This window comes from Talpa europaea (assembly GCF_964194135.1).
Source record: "Talpa europaea genome assembly, chromosome: 9".
Taxonomy (NCBI): domain Eukaryota; kingdom Metazoa; phylum Chordata; class Mammalia; order Eulipotyphla; family Talpidae; genus Talpa; species Talpa europaea.
The window spans coordinates 26,462,300-26,484,076 of NC_140076.1; the positions used below are offsets into that span (position 1 = coordinate 26,462,300).

Below are 21,777 nucleotides of genomic sequence, written 5' to 3' on the forward strand. Positions count from 1 at the left end.
TAATGGAAAGATTACTTCAATTTTGTTTCCCTGTCTACTTCATACACATCAGAAGAGCAAAGGCATTAGAAGGCACTGAGCCCAGGACATGGGTGACTGCCCACAACCACCTCCTTCCTACCAGCCCCCTTGGCCCATCCAGCAGGGGGTGTGTGGCTTAAGATTTGGATACTAGAAGCAGAGCCCCCACTGTGTCTCTGCTGTACTTTGGAACCTTCTTCTGGCACCTGACACAGTCCAAATGCCTCACATGGCATTCCAGGGGCTGTGCACCCTCTGCCAAACCTGCCTTTCCAGCTTCCTCTCGCATGCACCCTGCTCAAAACCCCAGCACCTGTCAGCTCACACATTCACTCAACAAATACCGATTACTTCACATGTGCCAGGCACATGCTAGCTGCTGAGGCCGTGATGGTTAGCAAAACAGGGGTCCGCGCGTCTGCAGCGGATAACCGGTAAGCAAATAAGGGCACTTACAGCACATGCAAGAAAAGTGGTTGTGGGGAAAGTACAAAGTTCACAGATGCATCAAGGAGACCCCTAAACCGGCCTGGTGGTTGGAAGGGCTTCCAGGAGGAGGTGACATCTCAGTTGAATAAGTTGGCCAGACTGAGACAAGGGAGTGGTAAACAAACCAGGTAGTGAGAATTCTGACTTCAAAACCATCCAGAAGGGCAGAGTAGAGGGCAGAGCAGGTAGAACTGAACTACAGGCGAGCAGGCTGGGGGACGGGGTTAGTGACAAGGGACGCCCAGTGGGTTGCAGGGGCTCTGTGTGCCTGTGGAGAGAGTGGCATTTATCACAAAGTGTCCTACAAGTGATTTAAGCAAGGAAGTTCCTGTTTCCTACTTAAGTGCTTCTACCCCTCCTCCCAGTGCAATTAAGCCACCCCTCCCCTACCCGCCCTCTCCCAGCAGGTGCCAGACTTGTGGGGCAGTCCTGCCAAGGTCAGGCACTTGAGAATGAGCAAGGGATTTGTGGGGTATCCAGCCTAGGGAAAAGCACCAGAGGTAGAGTACTGGGGCTGGGGTTGAATATCAGCTGGTGTGGAATCTGGGACTGAGGCAGGGTTTGGAGTTGAGATTTGGGGACTGGGTTCAGGAATGGGAGGCAAGGTTGGGGCTGAGGGTGAGAGAGTAAGGTATTGGGCCTAATTCCATAATTTAGAGCTGGGATTGGGGTTTCAAGTCAGATTTGGGGTTATGTTTTGCAGCTGGGGCTGGAAATATATTTGGAAATGGGGCTGAGATTGGGATTGGGATTTGAGATTCAGGGCTAGGGCTGCGGTGTGGGGTAGGAGGCTGAAAGGAAGTTCTAGTTGGAGTCTGAATTGCAGCTGGAGTCGGGGTTAGGTTTGGGACTGAGGATAAAGCCAAGCTGGGGTTGGAGCTAGGGGTGGGTGGGGTCCAAGACGCTGGGGCAGATAGATCACATTCCTGCTGCTGCCCCATCTGGGAATTGTGTTGGAGCCCTAGCAGCAGCTAACAGAAGCCCCTCCCTTCCCAGGAATGCCTCAGCCCAGCAGAAGAAACCTTGCCACGTCAGCCAATCAGCTCAAGTCCTGCCTTAGAAACACCTGTTGATTCCCCCTCCCCCACTCCAGGCTCACCTGGGTGCAGGTTAGGCAGGTGAAGCACCTCCCCGGAAACGGAGCCGGAGTGACCTACCCGCCAGCCCAGTTTGCTCAGAGAGGATCCAGCATTTCCAGGCTTCTTGTGAGTGCCCCACGGCCCCCCACCTCACCCCACCCCTACCTTCTCCCACTGGCTGTTCCCCGAGACCCTCCACCCCCACCCCCACCCGGTGCCACTCTCCCAGCACCTCTGTGCAAGCACTTGGCACCCAGTGAAGTCACAGCCCCTCCCCCGTCTCCCTTGGGAGCATCAACACCTGCCCCTCCCAAGTTGTGTTCCCCAGACTGCACCTGCAGAGGAGCTGTGGAGGACAGAGTCCTCATTTGGGGTGTAACCCCTCTAGACCCACGTAGTCAAACCCCTGGATGATTCAGGACTTGCGCCCTGTGGATAAAGCAGGAGTCTTACCTTGGTTGGAAGGGAGGGCAGTGTTCTTTTATTCAAAAACATGCTTCGGGCATCTATGGGGGCTCCAGAATTCCCATTGGAATTCTGAAATGCAGATGTCAAATGACTCACCCCCACCCCTCAAGAGAAATGTTATTGTCCTCACTTTTACGATAAGGGGACCCTGGCTCTAAAAGGTGAGCTCAAGGGGAGCTTCCCCGGCCCTCCCGCCGAGCCCCCTTCTGACAAACCCACCGCCAGCAGTGATCACAGACAGGACCTCTGCTGTAAATGGGGTTCTGGAGGTCAGGGAGCCCAGCTGCCAGGGTGGGCAGGCTCTGGAGGACATGTTAAATGAGTTATCACCGTGAGGCCCTGGCCCAAGAGCCCACAGGTGCTAGGACCAGAGCTGGACTTCAGACCCTCCTTTCTCCTTCATGCAGCTTTAGGCTTTAGTGAAAGCGTGGGAGAGGGTGGCATGGGGTAGGAGGTGGGGGCATGGGAAAGAGTAGGAGAGCCGGAAGGCCGGTGAGGAGATAGGGCAGGGAGGTGATGCGGCAGGAGCAGTGGGAATGAGAGCAGAGACCTGGGGGGAGAATTATTTAAAGACTACCACCCTATGGACGGGAATGTGGATTCAATGAGGAAGCGAGCAACACGCGAGGAAGAGCAGGTTTGGGGTAAAGTGAGAAGTTTGGAGGCTCTTGCAGGAGAGATGATGATGGACATCAAAGTGACCACTGGCTTAAGGGAGGGAGATCTGGTTGGAGAGAGAGGGGCTTGGGAACCAGCAGCCCTGGTTGTGAGACTGGATAGACTATCAGGGGCAGTTGGGTGTTGGAGGTCTCATCCTAAACCACAGAGAAGGAGATGCAGTCCTCAGAGAGAAGATTCTGGGCCAGGCTGCTGGTTCTGGAAGGGTTAACTCATAAGCTCCCGCCCTCTGCCCTCCCCTCCCCCCAGGAGCCAGCGGTGACAGCTGAGGCCATGTGAGTGGATCTTGAATGAGGCTTTATCTTTGAGTCTTCCTCCATCTTCTACGGTGGCACCAGCATCCTCGGCCAGCCAGGATGGGACGGGCAACCGAGAGAACTGGAGCCAGAGAGGTCAGGGGCTGGACAAAAGGGCTTTCTGGAGGGGTGTGGGGGTGTTTTATGTGGGGTGAACTCTCCTGGGGTCACTGGAGGGGCATGCCCAAGGGCCATGGCTGGGAAAGGAGGCTTCATTGGGGGAGATTCCTAAGGTCATCCCCAGGCTCCTAGGAGAGGGCGGGAGGTCTGGGAGGTGACAAGCTGATTATCTCCATGCAGGTGATGGTGACCAGACCCGGGACTGTGAGAGGAACGGGATTCAGGGCCTCTAGCTGCCAAGTAGGCCATGCTCTGCACCCTTTAACCCCTGACACTGACCGCTGCCTTCTGCCCTGACCCTGCCAGCCCCAGCCATGCCTGGAGGAGAAGCTCAGGGCTCCCTGCGCCCAGGGCTGCCCCCGGAAGTGCTGGCGGAGCAGGTGGAGCTATGGTGGTCCCAACAGCCGCGGCGCTCTGCCCTCTGCTTCGCCATGGCTGTGGGCCTTGTGGCGGGCTGCGGGGTGGGCGGTGTGGCTCTGCTCTCTTCTACCAGCAGCCGCTCAGGTGAGTGGCGGCTGGCAGTGGGCACTGTGCTCTGCCTGCTGGCCCTGCTGGTCCTGGTGAAGCAACTGATGAGCTCGGCCGTGCAGGACATGAACTGCATCCGCCAGCCCCACCACGTGGCCCTGCTGCGCAGCGGTGGGGGCGCCGATGCCCTCATGGTGCTACTCAGCGGCCTCGTGCTGCTGGTCATGGGCCTGACGCTGGCCGGGCTGGCCGCAGCCCCTGCCCCAACCCGGCCCCTGGCCACCATGCTGTGTGTGGGCATCGCCCTGGCTGCTTCAGGCTCACTCTTACTGCTGGGCTTGCTGCTGTACCAGGTGGGCATGAGTGGACACTGCCCCCCTATTTGCGCCCCCACCCCCACTGCCCATGGTGACCCCAGGGACAATGGCGGCGTCTTCAGCATCTCGGGACAGTTGTCTGCTGGCCAGCGTCCTGAGACCACCTCCAGCATCGCCAATCTCATCTGACCGAGCCGGAGCCTTCCTTCCCACCACCTGCTCGGAGCCGCAGAACTGTGCCAGGTCACGCGTGTGAGCCAGCACGTGTGCGAGAGGGGAGGGGAGAGGGCGGATGAGGCATGGGCCTGTCCCGAGACGGTCGGCCTGCCTGTGGATTGTATGAGGTGATGAAGACCTTTTTGTACTCATGCCCGCACCTCAGGAGGGTGAGTGCGGGGCTCCCGGGAACCTGGTGTTTGTCCCACAACTGTCAGAGTTGACCTGTCTGTGTCTGGAGTCTCTGGGCAGAGAAGTGTCTGGGATCCCTGAAGATCTTTGGCCCCTATTCCCAACACCCCTCAAAACCAACCCTGCCCGGTGCCACCTGTCAAGAATTTCCACAGAAGTGACTGTTGCCCACCCACAGACTGTGCCAGCACCCCTGAGGAGAGTAAATGGTGGCAACGTGGAAAGGACCTGGGCTCTGGAGTGGGACTGGCCTGGATTGGAACCCCCCCCCTCTTCCACTCACAGCTGGGGGCCTCAGGCAAGTGACTCGACCTCTCTGAGCTTCCATTCTTGAGGGTGATGGTCACAGTTCTGGGGATTGTTGTGAGGACTGACATGTGGAAGGAAGGGGCGCGTCTGCAATAAAAGCAGTGCTCACTATTACAGTCATGGTCTTTATTGCTCACTTAGACACCCTTCCTGCCCTCCCCCACCCCTCCCAGAGGGAACACTTTGTGCCCCCCTCAGGCTGAGCAAAGGTTCCGTGAAGACCTCTCCAGTCAGACCTGGGGCCTCTCCTTTTGGTGCTAAGAAGCTGGAGGGGAGCTAGGGTGAAGGGATGCTCAGCTTCCTGAGGGTGGAGAGAGGATGGGGAGCCTGAGGCCTTAAGTATTAGGGTTTTTTTTTTTTTTTTTTTTTTTTTTTATAGAGGCATGCTTTATTTATTTGTTTGCTGGTTTGTTTGTTTGTTTTGTTTATACATGCACTGGGTACAGTCAGAAGCGCGGGAGGGTGAGAGAATTCACCAGAGCCAGAGCGGGGAGCAGAGCAGGCAGAAGGACCGAAGTACACTGCTGAGGGGAGCAGCGGGCGGCAGGAGAGGTCTGCACGCCATGTGGGACCCTCCTCTGGTGGCCGGGGAGCAGCCGGGGATCGAACCGGCGCCGCAGAGGCCGCGCGCAGTTTCGCAACCCAGCGCTCAACTGCTGCGCCACCGGGGAGGCCCAAGTATTAGGGTTTTTTCATCTCGTTTCTCTGGAGGCTGCAGCTCCTGACCCCACCTCTGAAACCAGAGCATCCTGGTTTGTGTAGTTGCTGCACAGGTGCCTAGCTCAGGGCTCCCAAGCATGGGAGGGGAGTTTGTAACCGCCTTGGGCTGTAAGAGTCACTTCCTTCTTGGGGTGAGCCCTGGAAGGGATCTCCCCTTCCTGGGAGGCAACCCTAAAATTCCACGGAATTGCGCTAGAGATGGGGGCGGCTGATTTCCCTCACTTCCTGCTTTGCAGGGTGCAGTTTACATGAAGTACCAAGGAGGATCCCAAGGGAGATGGGAAGCCAGATGTGGCTTCTCAAAAGCATTTAACTAGAGCTACAGAGGCTCTGGCAAGAGTAAATTGCTCTTAGCTGTCCAGACCAGGCGGCCTCCTGGAAAAAATGGTGAGCTTGTGGAGGAGGGGAAGGGTGTCACCCACCCAGGGAGGGAGAGTCAAGAGCAGAAATGACAGGGCATGTCCAGAAGCACTGGGTATTGCACAGACACTTTAGCCTTCACACATGCAAAACTGAACGGCTCTCCTCTCCATCTTGAACTAGCTCCTCTGTCTCACATCCACCTAGCATCCAGGGCTGAGCCTCAGAGTGGCTCCAGAAGGCTCCCTCCCTCCCTCTTCACCCCATGGCCAATAAATACACCAACTTCTGTGACTTTCCCCATAAATATTTGCCTGGTAATCGTGCCCCCACAGTCACTACTTACACAGAGCCTGCTTCATCTTTGTCTGACTCATACAGCAGTCTCCCTATTACCCTCCCGAATTTGTCTCTTTTCTCCTCTTAAATCCACAACACCCCACCACCCTTGAGCCAGAAAAACTGTCCTAAAATGAATATGTAAATCTGCCTAAAATTTTTCCATGGCCTGCCACCTCTGGCAGACTTCCTCACAAAATTTGGCCTCCCTCTCCCTTCAAAAGCCAAAGCCAAAATGCCTCCTGAGCCAGCCCCCCTGAACTACTGGCATAACCTCCCTGTGCTGTCTCAGATCCATAGTGCCCTTCTCCTTGCCTGTGTCTCCTTCAAGACCCAGTTCCCTAAGAAGCCATATTCTCTGGGAGTCTCCCCCAGCACTCTCCCGCTCAACTGGTAAACTGTCCTTCTCTTATGCCCATACCTTAACCTGGACACCAGTCCCCAATTCCTTCTCTGTGTGTCTGTCTTTTAAAATGGTGAGCTCCTCCTGGCAGGGTTTGGGTCTTGCGCATCTGTGTATCCCTTGTTCCCAGCATGGACCTGACACATAGTAGGTGCTGTGTTGGATGGATGAAGGACTTGGCTTAGAGGGTCAGCAGTGTGTGTGTGCGTGTGTGTGTGCGTGTGTGTGGGCCATGGAGCTACCCAGCTATAACTGGGAAGGGTTGGGGAGTCAGACCACTACCCACATTTGGCCTGAATCTTGCCATCTTGAGGCCCTGCCCTGTCTGGCCCAGGAATTCTCTCTCTTCCTGGGTTCCTATTAGCACCAACTCCTAGGCCAGTAGAGGACCACAGAACACTTTTCCTGTAATATGGAGAGAAATCACATTTCCTTTCAACTAAGACAGGGTCAGAATCAATATTTCTTTTAAGATACGAACAGAAAAACAGAAACACAGAGCTGGAAAGTGGGGAAGGACATTTCCCAGCATGCCGGTCTGGGTGAGCAGCAATGCAGGCAAGGCCAGGGTCAGGCTCTCCTGGGAATGGTGCCAGATGAAGAATGTGGTTTGTGCCCCCTGGGGGCCTGTTCAAAAGGGCACTGGAAAGGCATCTGCACACCCAACTATAAAGAGGCAGCATGGTAAAGCTGGTGGAGTCGCAGGCAGGACTATGTCAGTACTTCCTCAGTCAGGAAAACTTAACTTGCTTGTTCACTTAGAGCATCTTACTAAACTTCATCGTGGTCCACATTGCAGCCTGAAGCCATGGGTCCCTCTGCCTCTCTTCCCTTCCCCTCATGTCTTCCCACCCCTCTGGTTAAGATTCTGTGACCCATCATTTCACCCACTCCTTGTCATAGTCCTCAACACCTTAGCCCCTGCCCTCGGGCCCACCCTCCTAGCAAAAGCTTCTCCCTGGATGAATCCACCCATCTCCCTGTGCTGCATCTGCCGCTTTGCCGGCTGCAGTTACAGAGAAATCACACAGCCAGGTTGTCTGGTGCCCTGGGCATCTTCCTCTGATAATCTGCATCCAACATTGAATGCCTCCATCCCCATAATCCAACTCTTCCTCAGTGAGCTCAGCCATCAAGCCACAGAAGCCAAAGCAGCTTGGCTGACTCCCTCCTGCTCCCACATCCAAGCAGTTAGCAAGTCCAGTCAGGTCTGCCTCCTGCATAGCTCTGAACACTGTTCTCTGAGCCATATTTAGTCACATCAGCTCTCCCCTCCAATCCATCCCTGCACAGCATCCCAATATTCAGCCGTATCACTGCCAGGGCACCCCTCAAACTCTACACTGCAGCCCTCCTCGACTTCCTTGAGCATTCCCTACATTGGTCATCCCATCACTCGCCTCCGCTGGCTCTTTCCAAAGGCCAACACTGCATCCACTGCACACATATGAGGTAGCCACCAGACTCATGACAACTTCCCCTTGTCTGGGAAAAAAACCTGGAACAAGTGGGATCCCCAAATCCTACGCACTACAGGAGCTGCCCCCTCGTCACAGCAGTTTGGGCCAGTGGCAGACAGTTGTCCCATTCAGATTCTGTTGCCTGCCTGTGTAAGTCCTCTCTTGACATTGGCAGTGGGCTCTTGGAAACTGCAACTTTAAGCAATTAAATGGTGCCTAACAAAATTAGGTCCTCGAAAAATGTTTTGTCCAATATTAGCCAGGATACATTTTTGTTCATTGATGTCATAATGAAATCATGTTGAAGGAAACAGCCCAGAAACCTGATATATGTGAAACTAGGAGAGGAGTATGTGGAGTCCCAGGTAGGCAGCCTCATTAATACCCTTAAGTGACAGTGCTGGGGGTACCACGCTGAACCCCCAGAGCTGGGATCACCTGCGTCCCGCCTCCAAGGTCAGCAGCCCCCTTCATTCTCTCCCCACATTCCTTTCCATTGCTTGCAGCCTGTCTCATCTTAAAACTGCCTCCTTGCTCCAATCTCTCCAACTATGGTTCTATCCTTCTCTTCTTCAAGATTCTTGATAAAGTCTTCCACACGCCCGACCCTTCTCCCACCTTTTACTACTCACTCTTAGCCCACAGTAATTGAACCAATCTGACAAATATTTAGCATTGGCCATGCAAGACCCTGAAGACTGAAAGAGGCACAGCTGCGGGCCCCAGAGCTCCCTGAGGCACCGTAGGTGTAAATGCAAATTGTGATAACAATTCACATAAAGGAGGCAAGGGAATGGCAAAGAAGCCTGGAGTGTTGGGAGCCGCTGTCCACATGGTGTTTTCCACTGTGACAAGGAACATCTTTATTCACAAGTGCCAGGTCAGGAAAGCAAAATGAGTGACTTTTTATTTAAAATGAAAACTGATTTATTAAGACCTATGAAAAACACAACCATTTAGGTATCAACTTCATTGATAGGAAAACATTTCAATAAGAAACTGGGCATGCTGGTTTTCTCCTAAAATATGATCACCTGGGTGCCTCTGCAAAGACAGCAGGTAGGAAGAAGGTTTCTCATCGCTGTCACAGAGGATACGAACCAGGAAGTGGGGAGGAAGAAGCGGAGGGAGGGAGTATGGGAGTGTCTGTGCATGAAGAAACAGATTGGTGGGAGGGGAAGGAATAACAAATAATTAAGTGGGGAGTAAAGCAGTGAAAGGCAAGAAAAGAAACTTAAGAGACTGACAGGCCTGATCTCCATAGTCAGGCCCTGGGTAGGCTTCACCCTGGGAACAGCAGGCAGCCATTGAGAGTCGCTGAGCAGGAGGGTCATTGTCACTTGGGTGGCTAGTATCAGGGGAGAATCGCTCTAGCCTTGGTCATCCCTTAAATCCTAGCCACCTCTGTCCCTGAGGCTCGTGGTTCCCATGTAGAATCCACTATCCTTAGCTGTCAGGCACTGGGGGCCGGGGGTGTCCAAAGATCAGGGCTCAGAGGGAGAAGTGGTCCCTGCTACTCCCTGTCCCCAGCCCGCCAGGCTGAATGTAATTGTCCTCAATGAAGCCATCGTCATCATCATCTCCCATCTCCTGGCGGAAGCCCTTCCCTGGCCTGGGCAGTGGGCGGTGCTGGTAGCTGGCATAATATTTGCGGCAGAGGTGGCATTTGGCAGCAAGTGCAATGAGGAGAGAGAGCACCACAGCCCCCAGCACAACCCCTACCAGCACAGGCCATGCCCGGGTCCCAGTGATTGGTCCAGGGGACATGGCTGATGCTGTGGGGAACTCCGAGGGCCCCACAGTGGCTGCAAAGAAAGGACAGCTGTGTGAATAGGGCTCCAGACAGGATTCCAGGGGAAATCAAGAGGAGAGGGAGCAGGGTTTTTCCCCCACCCCCAGCAGATAAGGGGAACCCACACCCCTCCTCAGTGTCCCTCCTAATGTCACTCACTGTTGTTTGCTGCACTCATGGAGGGGCTGGAAGAACTGGTGAGCTTTGGCCTCTGCCAGAAGAGCTCTGCCTCCAAGGAGACCCCCAGATGCCAGGCGGCCCTGGGCACAGAGTCCTGAAACACACACATGTGGGTGTCAGGGACAGCCACAGCATGCACATTTCAGGCCACTGTCCCAGTCATGTCAGGCCACTGCACAGACAACTGGCCATAACCTGCTGTCCACAGGAGAGAAAAGAGTGCGTGGCAACAGGCTATTTGTAAGGGGACATTGTAGGGCCCAGGCCTGGAAGAGGCTGAAAAAGTGACTCGAAGAGAGAACAGGCTGAGCACCCCATATGATTCAGGCAATGAGCTACGAGCCTTGCACTGTGGTTATAAACATCACCCCCACTCCATAAATGAGGACCCAGGCCCAGAAAGTTGGAATGACTCAGCCAAAATCACAGGACTTGAACCCAGGTCTCTGGATGAGGGCCAGAGCCCAGTAGGCTACACTGCTTAGTAAGCTGAGGCTGACCAAGCTGAGGCTGGGGCTGGAGGCAGAGGCAGGTCCTGGTTCTAGGAGGATGGAGAGCAGCAATGGCTCAGTGCTAACAAGCCGAGTGCAGGCTACCAGTGGAGGATGGTGCCCATCCCCTTCCAGGGCAGGAATTCCCAGAAGCAGCCAGGGCAGTCCTGGCTCCTCTGCTCCTGAGTCAGGATCCCCTGCCACCTCACCTCTACCCTCAGCCCTTCAGGCACACCCCTTGTCCATTCTCCTCCGCTCCTAGAAGTAGGCAAGTGCTGATCACCTGGATAAGGAAATGACCTGGATGGGAGTCACCAGAGCTGGAGAGCACCTAGTGGAGGAGAATTAAAGGAAGTTCTTCTAGAGACTAGATCACCTGGGCTTGCAAATAGCCAGAGGAGGAGTGTCTATATCAGAGGAGTGTCTGGGGGAGCAATGCCTGAAAGGGGATTGAGGGAGGCAGGTATCTATCTACAAGGGCAACTAGGTTAGGGAAGTACCTGGAGGAGGAATCTTTAGCTAGGGCTAAAGATGATCTGCAGGCAGATCACTTGAATCAGAGGAGGACCTGAGCAGTATCCAGGTGAAGAAAGCACCTAGGAGAGAAGCACCTGGTTTAGGAAAGCATTCATCATATCTTTTAACGCTGAGACCTCAAACCTGTCACCAAGCCCCATCTTTTCTTCCCCTAAATATCCCTGGAATAGCCATCACCTCCTCTCCACCCCAAAGATGTAGCCCCATCCAATTCACTTTTTTTTTAAAGATTTATTTATTTATTTATACAAGCACTGGGTACAGTCAGAAGCATGGGAGGGTGACAGAATTCACAAGAACCAGAGCAGAAAGCAGAACAGGCAGATTGACGAAGTACACTACTGAGGGGAGCAGCGGGCGGCAGGAGAGGTCTGCGTGCCATGTGGGACCCTCTCTCGGTGGCCAGGGATCGAACAGGCACTGCAGAGGCTGCGGGCAGCCCAGCGCTCAACCACTGCGCCATCAGGGAGGCCCCCAATTCACTTTTGTCTTTTTTTTTCTTTTTTTAAACAATATTTGCATCCCCCATCCCCTCAGATTGAGTCCCCATAGAATTTCACCTTTATCTTGTACTTAAATTCTTACAATAATTTCCTAAAACTGGTCTCTACCACAGCCATTCCCCAAATCTTACCCCACCCCTCCCCTGCTTTACTATGAGCTCCCTAGACAGACCCCCGAGGGCTGTGCACATTCTTTAGTATATTCTTCCAATTCCTGCAATTCAGCACATGCCTCCAACCCCACCCCACTCCAGGCCACATTCTTCCTCATGTCCTCCGCAGTTCCCTCCCCCATACCATACACCTACAGACAGACAGACAGACACACACGTACACACACACACCCCTCCTGCCTCACCCACCCACCCTCTTGCTTCTCAGACCATTCCTCCAGATGAGGTTGTCCCAGGACCCAGAATTGACCATTTACTAGATGGGCAGCTCCCTGGGGACAGGACCGAGCTGATTAACCTGCCTGGGCACTGGCAGACAGAGAGCCTGGCACTCAGTGCATGTTTGTGTGGTGAGTGAAGGAGAGATCCAGAGTGAATACATGGGGGTAGGGGCCTTAGAAAGGAGAGGTAAATCATTCATCTGTTAGCAAACACTCAGGTGCCTACTGAGTGTAGGTCCCACACTGGGCAATGTGCCCTCACTGTAAGATTTTGTGAAATTGAAACAAACTGGATTCAAGTTGACGTTTCTAAGATTTTACTTCTGTTCCTTTCTTCCTGTCTGTCCCTGTAAATTCTTCCCAAGGACACACACACACACACACACACACACACACAGGCTGTCACCCCACCCCCTCGGGTCACATTTCCTCCCCGACAAACACACACACACACACACACACACTGATTTGCCCAGGCACACACGCCCCACCCTGGCTTGTTGCTGCTTTCCCGTTCCAGGAGCCATCAAGAATCTGTACGCCCCCCACTCAGTGCCCCCAATGTCTTCCCCTCTGTTCCCCACCTGTTGGAACTGGGCACAGTCTGGAAGAAGCTTCCGGAAGGCGCAGACCAGACCTGGACGGGTGGGCGGGCCGAGCGGCCGCTCGACTCACCTGGGGACGCAGCAGGCGGGGCTGGAGCCGCAGGTGAGGGCGGAGGGCCGGGCAGCAGGCAGCGCCTCCTGGCGGGAGGACGGTTTCTACCTCTTCCCTCGCGTGTGCGGAGGACCTTGCCGCAGGCCTCGCCCCCGGCCCCAGTGGTGGGGTGATGGTGCCCCTGGGATCCAGAGAGGGGTCCAGCGGGTCCTAGAAGGGGCACACACCTCAGCAGGCTACCGCTCGAGCTTGCTCACGCGAATTTGCATGACAGGTACAAAGTCCAGAGTGAGCGGGACTGTGCAGGCCGCCGGCCTCGGTGAACCGGAACCAGAGGGCAGTAGGGAGGGCTTGTCCGCCAGGCAAAGCCGAGGACCAAGGACTCGCAAAATTGCACGGGGTGGGGGTGGGGGAGATGTGGCGGTCCATGCGGAGTGTGAGTTCAGAGGCCCTTTGGCCCCTTGAGGGGTTTGTTTTACCTGAACTGAGGGTTCAAGCCTCACCTGGATCTCAAGGATCCTGTGACCACACAAAATGAGGCTCTGAACCTTTCTCCCTTTGCCTTTCTCGTCCCCGTGGCTAGTGCCTCCTGGTCCTTTATGATTCAGCTCAGGAGTCACCTTTCCGAGTCCTCTGCAGTCCCGCAAGCCCCACCTCCACCCCTCACGCCCCGCCTCCACCCCGCTAATCCCACCTCTACCAGGTCAACTTCTTCCCCAGCTCAGCACTTGAGATCAATGCCCTTATCTACCAATCTTGTAATTATTTCCTTCTGTGCCGCCTCTGCCCCAGGGTGGAGCCGAGTTTGGGCAGTTTATGGATTCGCAGCACCTTACACAGGGCAAATTCTCGGTAAAAGCCTGAGGAATGGGGGCCTCCCTGGTGGCGCAAAGAGTTAAGCACCGCACTATGAAGCAATCCACAGCCTCTGCAGCACCAGCACGAGTTCTATCCCCAGCCCGCCAGGGAGCAACCCACATGGCGCAGCAGACCTCTCCTGTCTCTCCCGCTGCTCCCCTCAGCAGTGTGTTTCAGTCAACCTGCCTGTTCTGTTCCCCACTCTGTCTCTGGTGCATCCTCTCACCCCTCCCCACCCTGCATCTCTGGCCTGTACCCCAGCTCTTGTGTGCATAAATAAATAAATCTTTTTTTAAAAAAAGTCTGGGGAATGGTTGCTTGAGCTAAGTCATGCCGGTGCAAGAGTCCACAGGGATTCACAAGACACAGCTGGAGCAAAGGCTGCAGCCAGGAGCTATGAGTGGCCACGGTAGAAGTGCAGCTAGAGAGCAGAGGCAGTTCCCAGAGGACGTACAGTATCTCAGCGTGGAAGCTGGGCTCTGACCACCAGTGGTCCCTCCCTTGCTCTTCCCCCAGCCACTCCAAACCCAACTGTTCTCTATTTTTTTAATATTTAAAAAAAATATTTATTTATGCATACAAGAGCTGGGGTGCAGGACCAGAGAGGTCTGCTTTGCCATGTGGGTAGCTCCCTGGCTGGCCGGGGATCGAACTCATGCTGCAGAGGCTGCAGATTGCTTCATAGTGTGGTGCTTTAACCCCTTGCCCCACCAGGGAGGCCCCTGAACTGTTCTCTATTCCTAGAACCCACCATGCTCTCACCTTCCAGGCCCTGTTCTTGGGATCCCTACTCTCCCCGAACCTTCACTTCCAGCTCCTCCCCCAACATGCCCATCTCCCTGCTTCCTGATTATTCCTCCTAAACCCACCATCACTCAGACTCCAGTTTAACTGCCCCTTTAACTAGACCAGTCTTACCGGACACTCCCTAGTCTGTGTCCCTTCTTCCTGACTCTGCCCTACTGCTCCCCCCCAATCTGGCCTTTCTCTCCCATAGTATTGTGATTTTCCCTTTATTTGGCAGGCCCCCCTCTGAGCCCACAAACTGTGGGTAGGGTCTGCTTTGCTCTTGTTGCCCTTCCTATCCCCAAGATATGAAATAGCAACGATAAATACTTCTGAAATAAATGGATGAGAGGAGGGAAATACTAACCTGGGTGGGGCAGTGAGCAGTCAAAGGTGTAGGATTTTTGCTTTGATATTGATGCAAGAAAATCATATAGTAGACTCAAAAGATAGTCACTTAACATTGTGATGTCCTGGGCAACATGCCGTGTTTTCTTTTCTTTTTTTTCTAATTGAGGCATCTACATCACATAAACTAATTCACATGACAAACAATTCACCATTTTAGTCATTTTCAGTGCACAATTCAGTGGCACTTATTACATTCAGGATATGTGTAACCATCACTTTAGTTCTAAAACATTTCACCCCACCAAAATGTTACCCCTACTTATTAAGCAGTCACACCTCATTTTCCCCTCCCCCAGCCTCTAGCAATTACTAATCTGCTTTCTGTCTCTGAATTTGCCTATGGGAGGATGACTACGGATGATAGTGTATACAAATATAATCATATCTACAAATATAATCAAATCTGTTTCATCTTTTTAATGAACTATTTCATTTAATCCTCATTAACTGTACTATGAGAAGGATGTTAATTATCCCCTTCATAGATGAAGAATATGAGACCATGAGAAGGTAATTTAAGTGATCTCCTATAGAAGAAAACAAGTCACGTTCTGCACATCTATCAGTCATTTTCAATGACAGCCACTACAGAGCCACAGCCAGCCTGCACAGCACACAAGGCAAACCAGCAGAAGGCGGCCTGCCAGATGCCCCCTCCACCTGGAGCACAGAGCGCAGGCTGGATCTCAGCACCCACAGTCCCTCAGCCAGGACTCTGGTGCAGTAAATAACTTTTACACCCTTCCAGGGCAGCCCTGGCAACCATACGGGTGGCTATGTGCTGGCAGCTGGAGACAGAGTTGCTGCCACCATACAGCTTTCATTCTGGCAGAGAAGACAGACAATACATAAGAGTAAATTCTTTCTGATAATGGTAAGTACTATAAAAAAAAGTAAAATAGCATCATGTGATAGGGAATTGTGGAGGGGATTGCAATGAATGTGAAACAGAAAACGGGGACTCACTGAAAGGACTCAAGAAGGGACTCACTGAAGAGGGAATACAAACTGAGATCTGAATAAGAGACAGAAACCATGCCAATTTGAGGGAAGAACATTCCAGAAAGAAGGCACAGCCAGGACAAAGATGGAGAGGCAGGAGCATAGTTGGCTTGTTCAAGCAACAGGGAGGGGCCGACGATGGAGTGCAGTGAGTGGGGAGAGGTGGGAGGGCTGTGTGAGGGGCCTGCTGGGCACCAGCTCAAGTGAGGCCTCCTTGGGTCCCCCTCTCAGTCGGGTGGGAAGTCACTGAGGAGTTAAGCAAAGGACTATGTGAAGAACGGGCTATAGGGGGGCCAGGGTAGAAGCAGGGAGGCTTCCCTCCAGGAGAGAGGCAACATTGTGACAGGGTAGTCAGGTGGAGATGGGAGAGCGCTCAGACTCTGGATATATTTTGAAGGAGAATCCAGCAAATTTTTGACTTGATGTGGGGTTTGAGAAAAATTAAGGAACAAAGAATAACTCCCAAGTTTTGACCTAAGAAACTAGAAGGGTGGGCTGTGGGAAGGCTTTGAAAGGGACAGACCTGGCAGGGCTGTTAGGACCTCAGCTTCGGTCATGTTGGATGGGAGGCGCCTAAAGGACATCCAGCCACATACTAAGCCAGAGGTAGCATAAACTAGCCTGAACGCAGAGGAGGTCAGCTAAGGGGTAGACGTAGAAATGCAAGAATCAACAAACGTAGATGATTTTTTTAAAGATAGCCACCCAGGTAAGATCCTCCAAGGAGTGTAGCATGAGAAGAGGGTGAGCAGAGGTGGACCAGGAGCAGCAGGCAAGGACTCCGTCAACATGTCAGGAGGCAGCCACGTGAGAGAGGCCCTGGAGGTCAGAGAGGAAAGTCTTTCAAGGACAATGGCTTGTCAGCTGTGTCAAGTGCTGATGATCGGTCAACTAAGATATGGACCAAGAATTAACTTTGAAGTTGACCACATGAAGGTCAGTGGTGACCTTGACAACAGTAAATTTGTTGATATGTTTGGGACAAATGCCTGACTGGAGTGATGTGTGAACATGAGAGCAAAAGAGGTAGAGAAAGTCCTTCATGGCATTTTGTTAGAAAAGGGAAAGAGAAATATGGCTGGCACTGGGGGCAGGTGTGCAATCAAGGGAAGTTATTTTTGTTTTTTTTTTTTAAGGCTAGTTTCTGTAAGACCAAGTGTGTATGTAGTTGGAATTATCCAGAAGACAGGGGAAATTGACAAGGAGGAAGAAAGAAAGAGCAACGAGAAACCAAGGTATGTGAGGGTCAGACTACAGGTGGAGGGAGAGGCCCTCTGAGGCAGGTAGATTGTACAAATAAAATGGTAGGAAGCTTTTCCCCATGGCTACCAGAGAAATAGGAAGCAATGTTGTCACCTGAGAGAGAAGAGTAGGAGATGTGCTGGGGTTGGAGGAAAGATGAAGAAGTATGAATTCAACAACTTGGGAGAGACAATGACCCCCAGCTGCCTGTACCAGATTTGCAAGGCAGCATCAAGGCCCCCCTTAAGGTGCAAGTCATGGATTTAAAGTGAGGTCATTTAGGGTGGCTGGTGTTTTGTTTTCCAGCCACTCTTAAGTGCAGGTGGGGAGAAATGAAGACAGGTCTAACCAGGACTGGGGATTTGCCACAAAATCTGATTAAGCCAAAGACAGTGGTAGGCCCAGTGGTGGACAAGGGAGTGGATGTGATGTGCGCTCTGTGCAGTAAAGAAGGTAAAGAGGAAAATGAGGCTGGAGGATGGGGAGAGGAGAGGATCCATTGAATTAAAGAGTGATTGTTGGTATACTAGAGAGAGTATCTTGAAAAAATAGGAGTTGGTGGACCGATGGTGGCGTCTACTCAGGAGATGCAGGTCTTTACAAAAACAAGACCAAGGTTATAGATGATGGAATGGTCCTCAGATGAGCTCCACATACCAGTCATGGTTTTACTGTTATCTGAAGCATGTACCTACTCAACTCAACCTTCTAATAACACACTAATAACTTGATTAATAAATGGCAGAGCCGGGTTCCAAACCCAGGTCTTCTGACTCTAGGTCCAGCACCCACCTATTATATCCCTACTACATCCATCTGCTCCTAAGTGAAATTATCATCCAGGTGTTAGAGTCCTCAAAATCATTTGGAATGACAGCAGTCACTTCCTTTCAAAGATTAATTACATTAGCCAAAAGGACTTATGATGCTGCCACTAGAACAGAGAATGGATGCTGAGCAAGCAAAAGAAGGAGGTGTCCTGGTCTCCACTCCATACCCACTCCCTTCTCCATCTTGCCAAACCTCTCCTGCAGCAGCCCAGGGGACCTTACCCTTGAGGTGACTGCAGTATCTTTGAGAAGCCAAAGATGGCAGGAAGACACACATACACACCCAGTCACAAATACACTCACAGGCCTGGCATGCAAAAGGTTCTCGATGAAAACTTGAGTGAATGCAACTGCCCTGTGATTTTTTTTTTTTTTTAAGATTTATTTATGCATACAAGAACTGGGTTGTAGGCCAGAAGTGCGGGGGGTGAGAGGATTCACCAGAGACAGAGTGGGGAGCAGAACAGGCAGATCTACTGAAATACAGGGCGATACAGGGGAGATCTGCTGCACAATATGGGTTAGCTCCTGCAGTGGCTGGCAATAGCTTGATAGCACTGAGACTTTAACCCCTGCGCCACCAAGGAGGCCCAGCCCTGTGGATCTTTTTTTTTTTTTTTTAAGATTTATTTTATTTATGCAAGAGCCAGGGTACGGTCCAAATGCGCAGAAGGGTGAGAAGATTCACCAGAGACAGAGCGGGTAACAGAACAGGCAGATTGACGAAATACACTGCTGAGGGGAGCAGCGGGCGAGACAGGAAAGGTCTGCTCGCCATGTGGGTTGCTCCAAGGCTGGTGGGGATCAAACTGGCACTGCAGATGCTGTGGACAGCTTCACAGTGCTGCGCTTAACCGCTTGCGCCACCAGGGAGGCCCTAGCCCTGTGGATCTTGATGGGATGATGCTAAGTAAAGTAACTTGGAGAAAGGCAAACACCATGATTTCACTCGTAAGAGGAATATAAATAAACAAAGCAAATGAACAAACAAAACCAAACAAAAACAACTCTTAGCTAGAGAACAGATTGTTGGCTATCAGAGGGGAAGGAGATTGGGGTGGGTGAAACAGGTCAAGGAGCTCAATTGTGTGGTGGTGGATGGAAACTAGACTTTTGGTGGTCATCATGATGTAGTGCTTCTAGATGCCTCAGTAAAAAAAAAAAAAAAAAAAAAAAAAATCCCAAAAAACACTGTGGCTGAATAAATGAATGGGCAGACATCCAGGATATTACCCTTTGAGTGCGTGTGCTGTGTGCAGGAACCGCCGCTCTTTTGTGAACAGATGCCCCCTTTGAATCGACAGAGGCTTGTCTTCTTGTCAAGCCTTTGGAAGGAGGCTGGCTGCCCATTTCCTGGTCACTTCCAGTCACCCAGAGGTGGGCTCTGTACCCCTTCAGTCTACCTTCCTGGGAGGCCTCTCCCCAGTTCCAGTCTGCCACCACTGACCTCGGGACACACCCTATCATTTCAGGAAAATCCCTGAAGTAGTCCTGCTGGGGACTGGGCTTGAAGCTTAATAAAAATGGGCCCTCTGACCCAGTCATTACTAAGAAGCCGGAGTTCACTGAGGTCAACTCAAAGAATTGATCCCCAGTCGAGGTCACCAGACCTAGGCCCAAGACAAGGGAACCTTGGAGGTGGCAGCTTGAGTTCATCTGGGACCATTGTATCCCACAAAGCCCCGAGGGGGAGCTTACCAAGCCTTTACATCCCCAATCATACCACCCGAGAAACTCCAGTATAATTACCTCATGGGGTTGCCACATCAGCTCCAACATCTGGCTCCTTAGGACAACTTCTTCCCAAGCCACCAGCTCCATCTTGCCACATTGGGTATATATAACTAGACATCACACATATCCAGTGTCATGTGGTAGCACTGTGTGCCCCCCCACACCCACACCGCACTGTGATCTTTGGGGTAACCAGGAGGAACAGGACTCAGCAGGCCTGGCAGAGAACCACCACACCCTCTCCTGAGGAAGTTCACACCCAAGCAAGTGGCGAGAGGTGGCAGAACAGCTGGGCAGAACAGCCATATCTTGCTGCCTCAACCCAGCCCGGCCTCCCTAGGCTGCACGCATGCAATATCAGCAGCCATCTCTCACATGCTTGCTTTATCACAGGACTCTAGAAAGAAAGGGGGAAAGAGGAAAGTCATGCCCACCTGAGACCCCCAGGATGGAATCCTCTGGTCTCAGGTACCACTTAAAGTGGAAGGAGATGTCTCTCCCCGGGGGGTTGTCTCATTGGCATGTTCTCTGACCCCCCACTGAAAAATGTGCATCTCCTCCAGGCCACGCAGGGTGCAGCTGGCAGAACACCAATAAGCACTCAGGGAAATGGGTGAGAAAAGGGAGTTGGGGGAGAGGCTACCTTCAGTCATTTTCTTACCCTCTCAGCTACTGCACTTGTGTCCTTACCACTCCTTATCCTCAGACAACATTAAAAAGTGAGCCTGAGCAGGAAGTCCTCCTATGGTTGGTGGAGCTCCTCGCTCCTGCAGGAATGTGTGGCTGTGGCCTGTGGTGACAGCTTTCGCTCATAAAATGTGCTTTGTATTCTAAGTAGGCTCAGTGTTGTTTGAGGCAGAAGGACAATGAGTCATTTGTGCTGTGTGCTCCTGGTTCTAGGATTTCAGAGTGATCTGGGATGAAGCAAGGGCCTGATGCACCTTAAAGGCAAGAAGCCCTTAAAATTCCTGCCTGCCCACCTCTGCTGGTCCCTCCTGCCTTTTAAAGAGTTCCACTTTGTCGCAATACAGCAGAGTTGAACTCATTGTCGTTGCAAAGTAGGATCTCCAATGATTTCCGAGCACACAAGGATTGGCATCCTTAAATTGTTTTTAAGAGTTTTAGGATGACACATGTCGATGGGAGTAGCCTCCCTGGGAACATGGGCAGACCCTACCTGCTTCTAGATGGGACGATCTAGCAGGTCTCCTGCAGTTAATCTCCCCAGCTGTGGAGCAAACCGCAGTCAGAGCTGAGCCCCACCAAATGATGAAGCATTTGTTTCCTCATTGTAGAATGGGATTAGTGATGACACCAAGCTGGAAAGGTAAGTGAGCCATGAGGAGGCGTAGCACCTGCAAATGCTCCATCACCAAGGTCTACTGGTGTTCTACTTAAGACCTTTGCTTGCCTTCAGTTTCATTCTGCCCAAGCCCAATAAAATCCTGTTATGCTGTAAGGAGGTCTGGAGCTTGAGCTTCGACTTGGCTGAACCCCTGTGGGTGTTGATTCCCACCACTGGCCTCACAGGTGTCCTCTGGGCCAAGTGGCCTTTGTCAAGCAGTTTATATAAAAGGCACTTCATTCAAAGCCTTGTTGGATTAACTGGGACTTTCTTCAAAGACAGCCTTGTTTTTCCGAAGCTTCTTTTTTCTAACAAGGAAAAGAACACAATGGATTCCAAGTTATCTACTGCCCTCATCACAGCTTGTCACAAACACCTGGTACGTCTTCTCGGCCCCAAATGAGAACACACGCTGGTTCACTTGCTCACTCGAGGGACGCAGCTTCAGCCTGACATTCCAGTAGCATCTGCAGACAGACTTCCTCTCCCTAGACAGGGATTTCCTGGAAGAACAGCAAGAACGGTTTTTGAAATGAAAATATGGCTTTCGTGGCTGCTGAAGTCAAGTGAAAGTACCATTGTTCTCAAAGATGAAACCTAAGTAACATCTTTCTTAAGCTACTTCCTTTTTTCTTTTTTTCCCCTTTTGCTGCACAACATGAATGACAACTTATTGGTAAGTCGGTTCCCAGCAAAGACAGGGCCTACAAATTGGGTACCTGTGTTCATCTTTCAACCAAAAGAAAACCTCAGAATGTTTGGGCAACTTATCACCCACTGACAAGCATTAGAGTCACAGCACTTATGGGATATGTAATGACCACAGCACTGGGGGTTGCACATAACAGAAACGTCTGAAGTACTTTTCCAAATATTCTAGGAGTCAAGTCTCAGGGGCATGTTTTAGGAGCACAAAGGGATGTGATGGAGGAGGCATGGTGGCACTCCCCACCTCCTTGACAATCACTGAGAAAACAAAGCAACCTTCAACTTCATACTGACTTTACACAGCAGGTAAAGAATAGTTTGACTTAAATCCAAAAAGCAAAGAGAGGACTCTCTTTATTTTGAAAAATAACT

At 52.0% G+C, this 21,777-nt stretch overlaps 2 protein-coding genes across 2 annotated transcripts; one reads left to right on the top strand and one right to left on the bottom strand.

Annotated features, from left to right (window-relative positions):
- Window positions 1-3,465: 3,465 nt before the first annotated feature.
- On the top strand, window positions 3,466-4,664 carry TMEM125 (transmembrane protein 125; the record flags this gene model as incomplete). The annotated part of the gene is made up of 1 exon (XM_084243173.1): window positions 3,466-4,664. One exon carries the CDS (start codon window positions 3,466-3,468, stop codon window positions 4,123-4,125), a length of 660 nt encoding a protein of 219 aa, XP_084099299.1. The 3' UTR covers window positions 4,126-4,664.
- Window positions 4,665-9,426: 4,762 nt separating this feature from the next.
- On the bottom strand, window positions 9,427-19,439 carry LOC311176637 (type III endosome membrane protein TEMP; the record flags this gene model as incomplete). The annotated part of the gene is made up of 3 exons (XM_084242289.1): window positions 9,427-9,740; window positions 9,887-10,001; window positions 19,368-19,439. 3 exons carry the CDS (start codon window positions 19,437-19,439, stop codon window positions 9,427-9,429), a joined length of 501 nt encoding a protein of 166 aa, XP_084098415.1.
- Window positions 19,440-21,777: the final 2,338 nt, after the last annotated feature.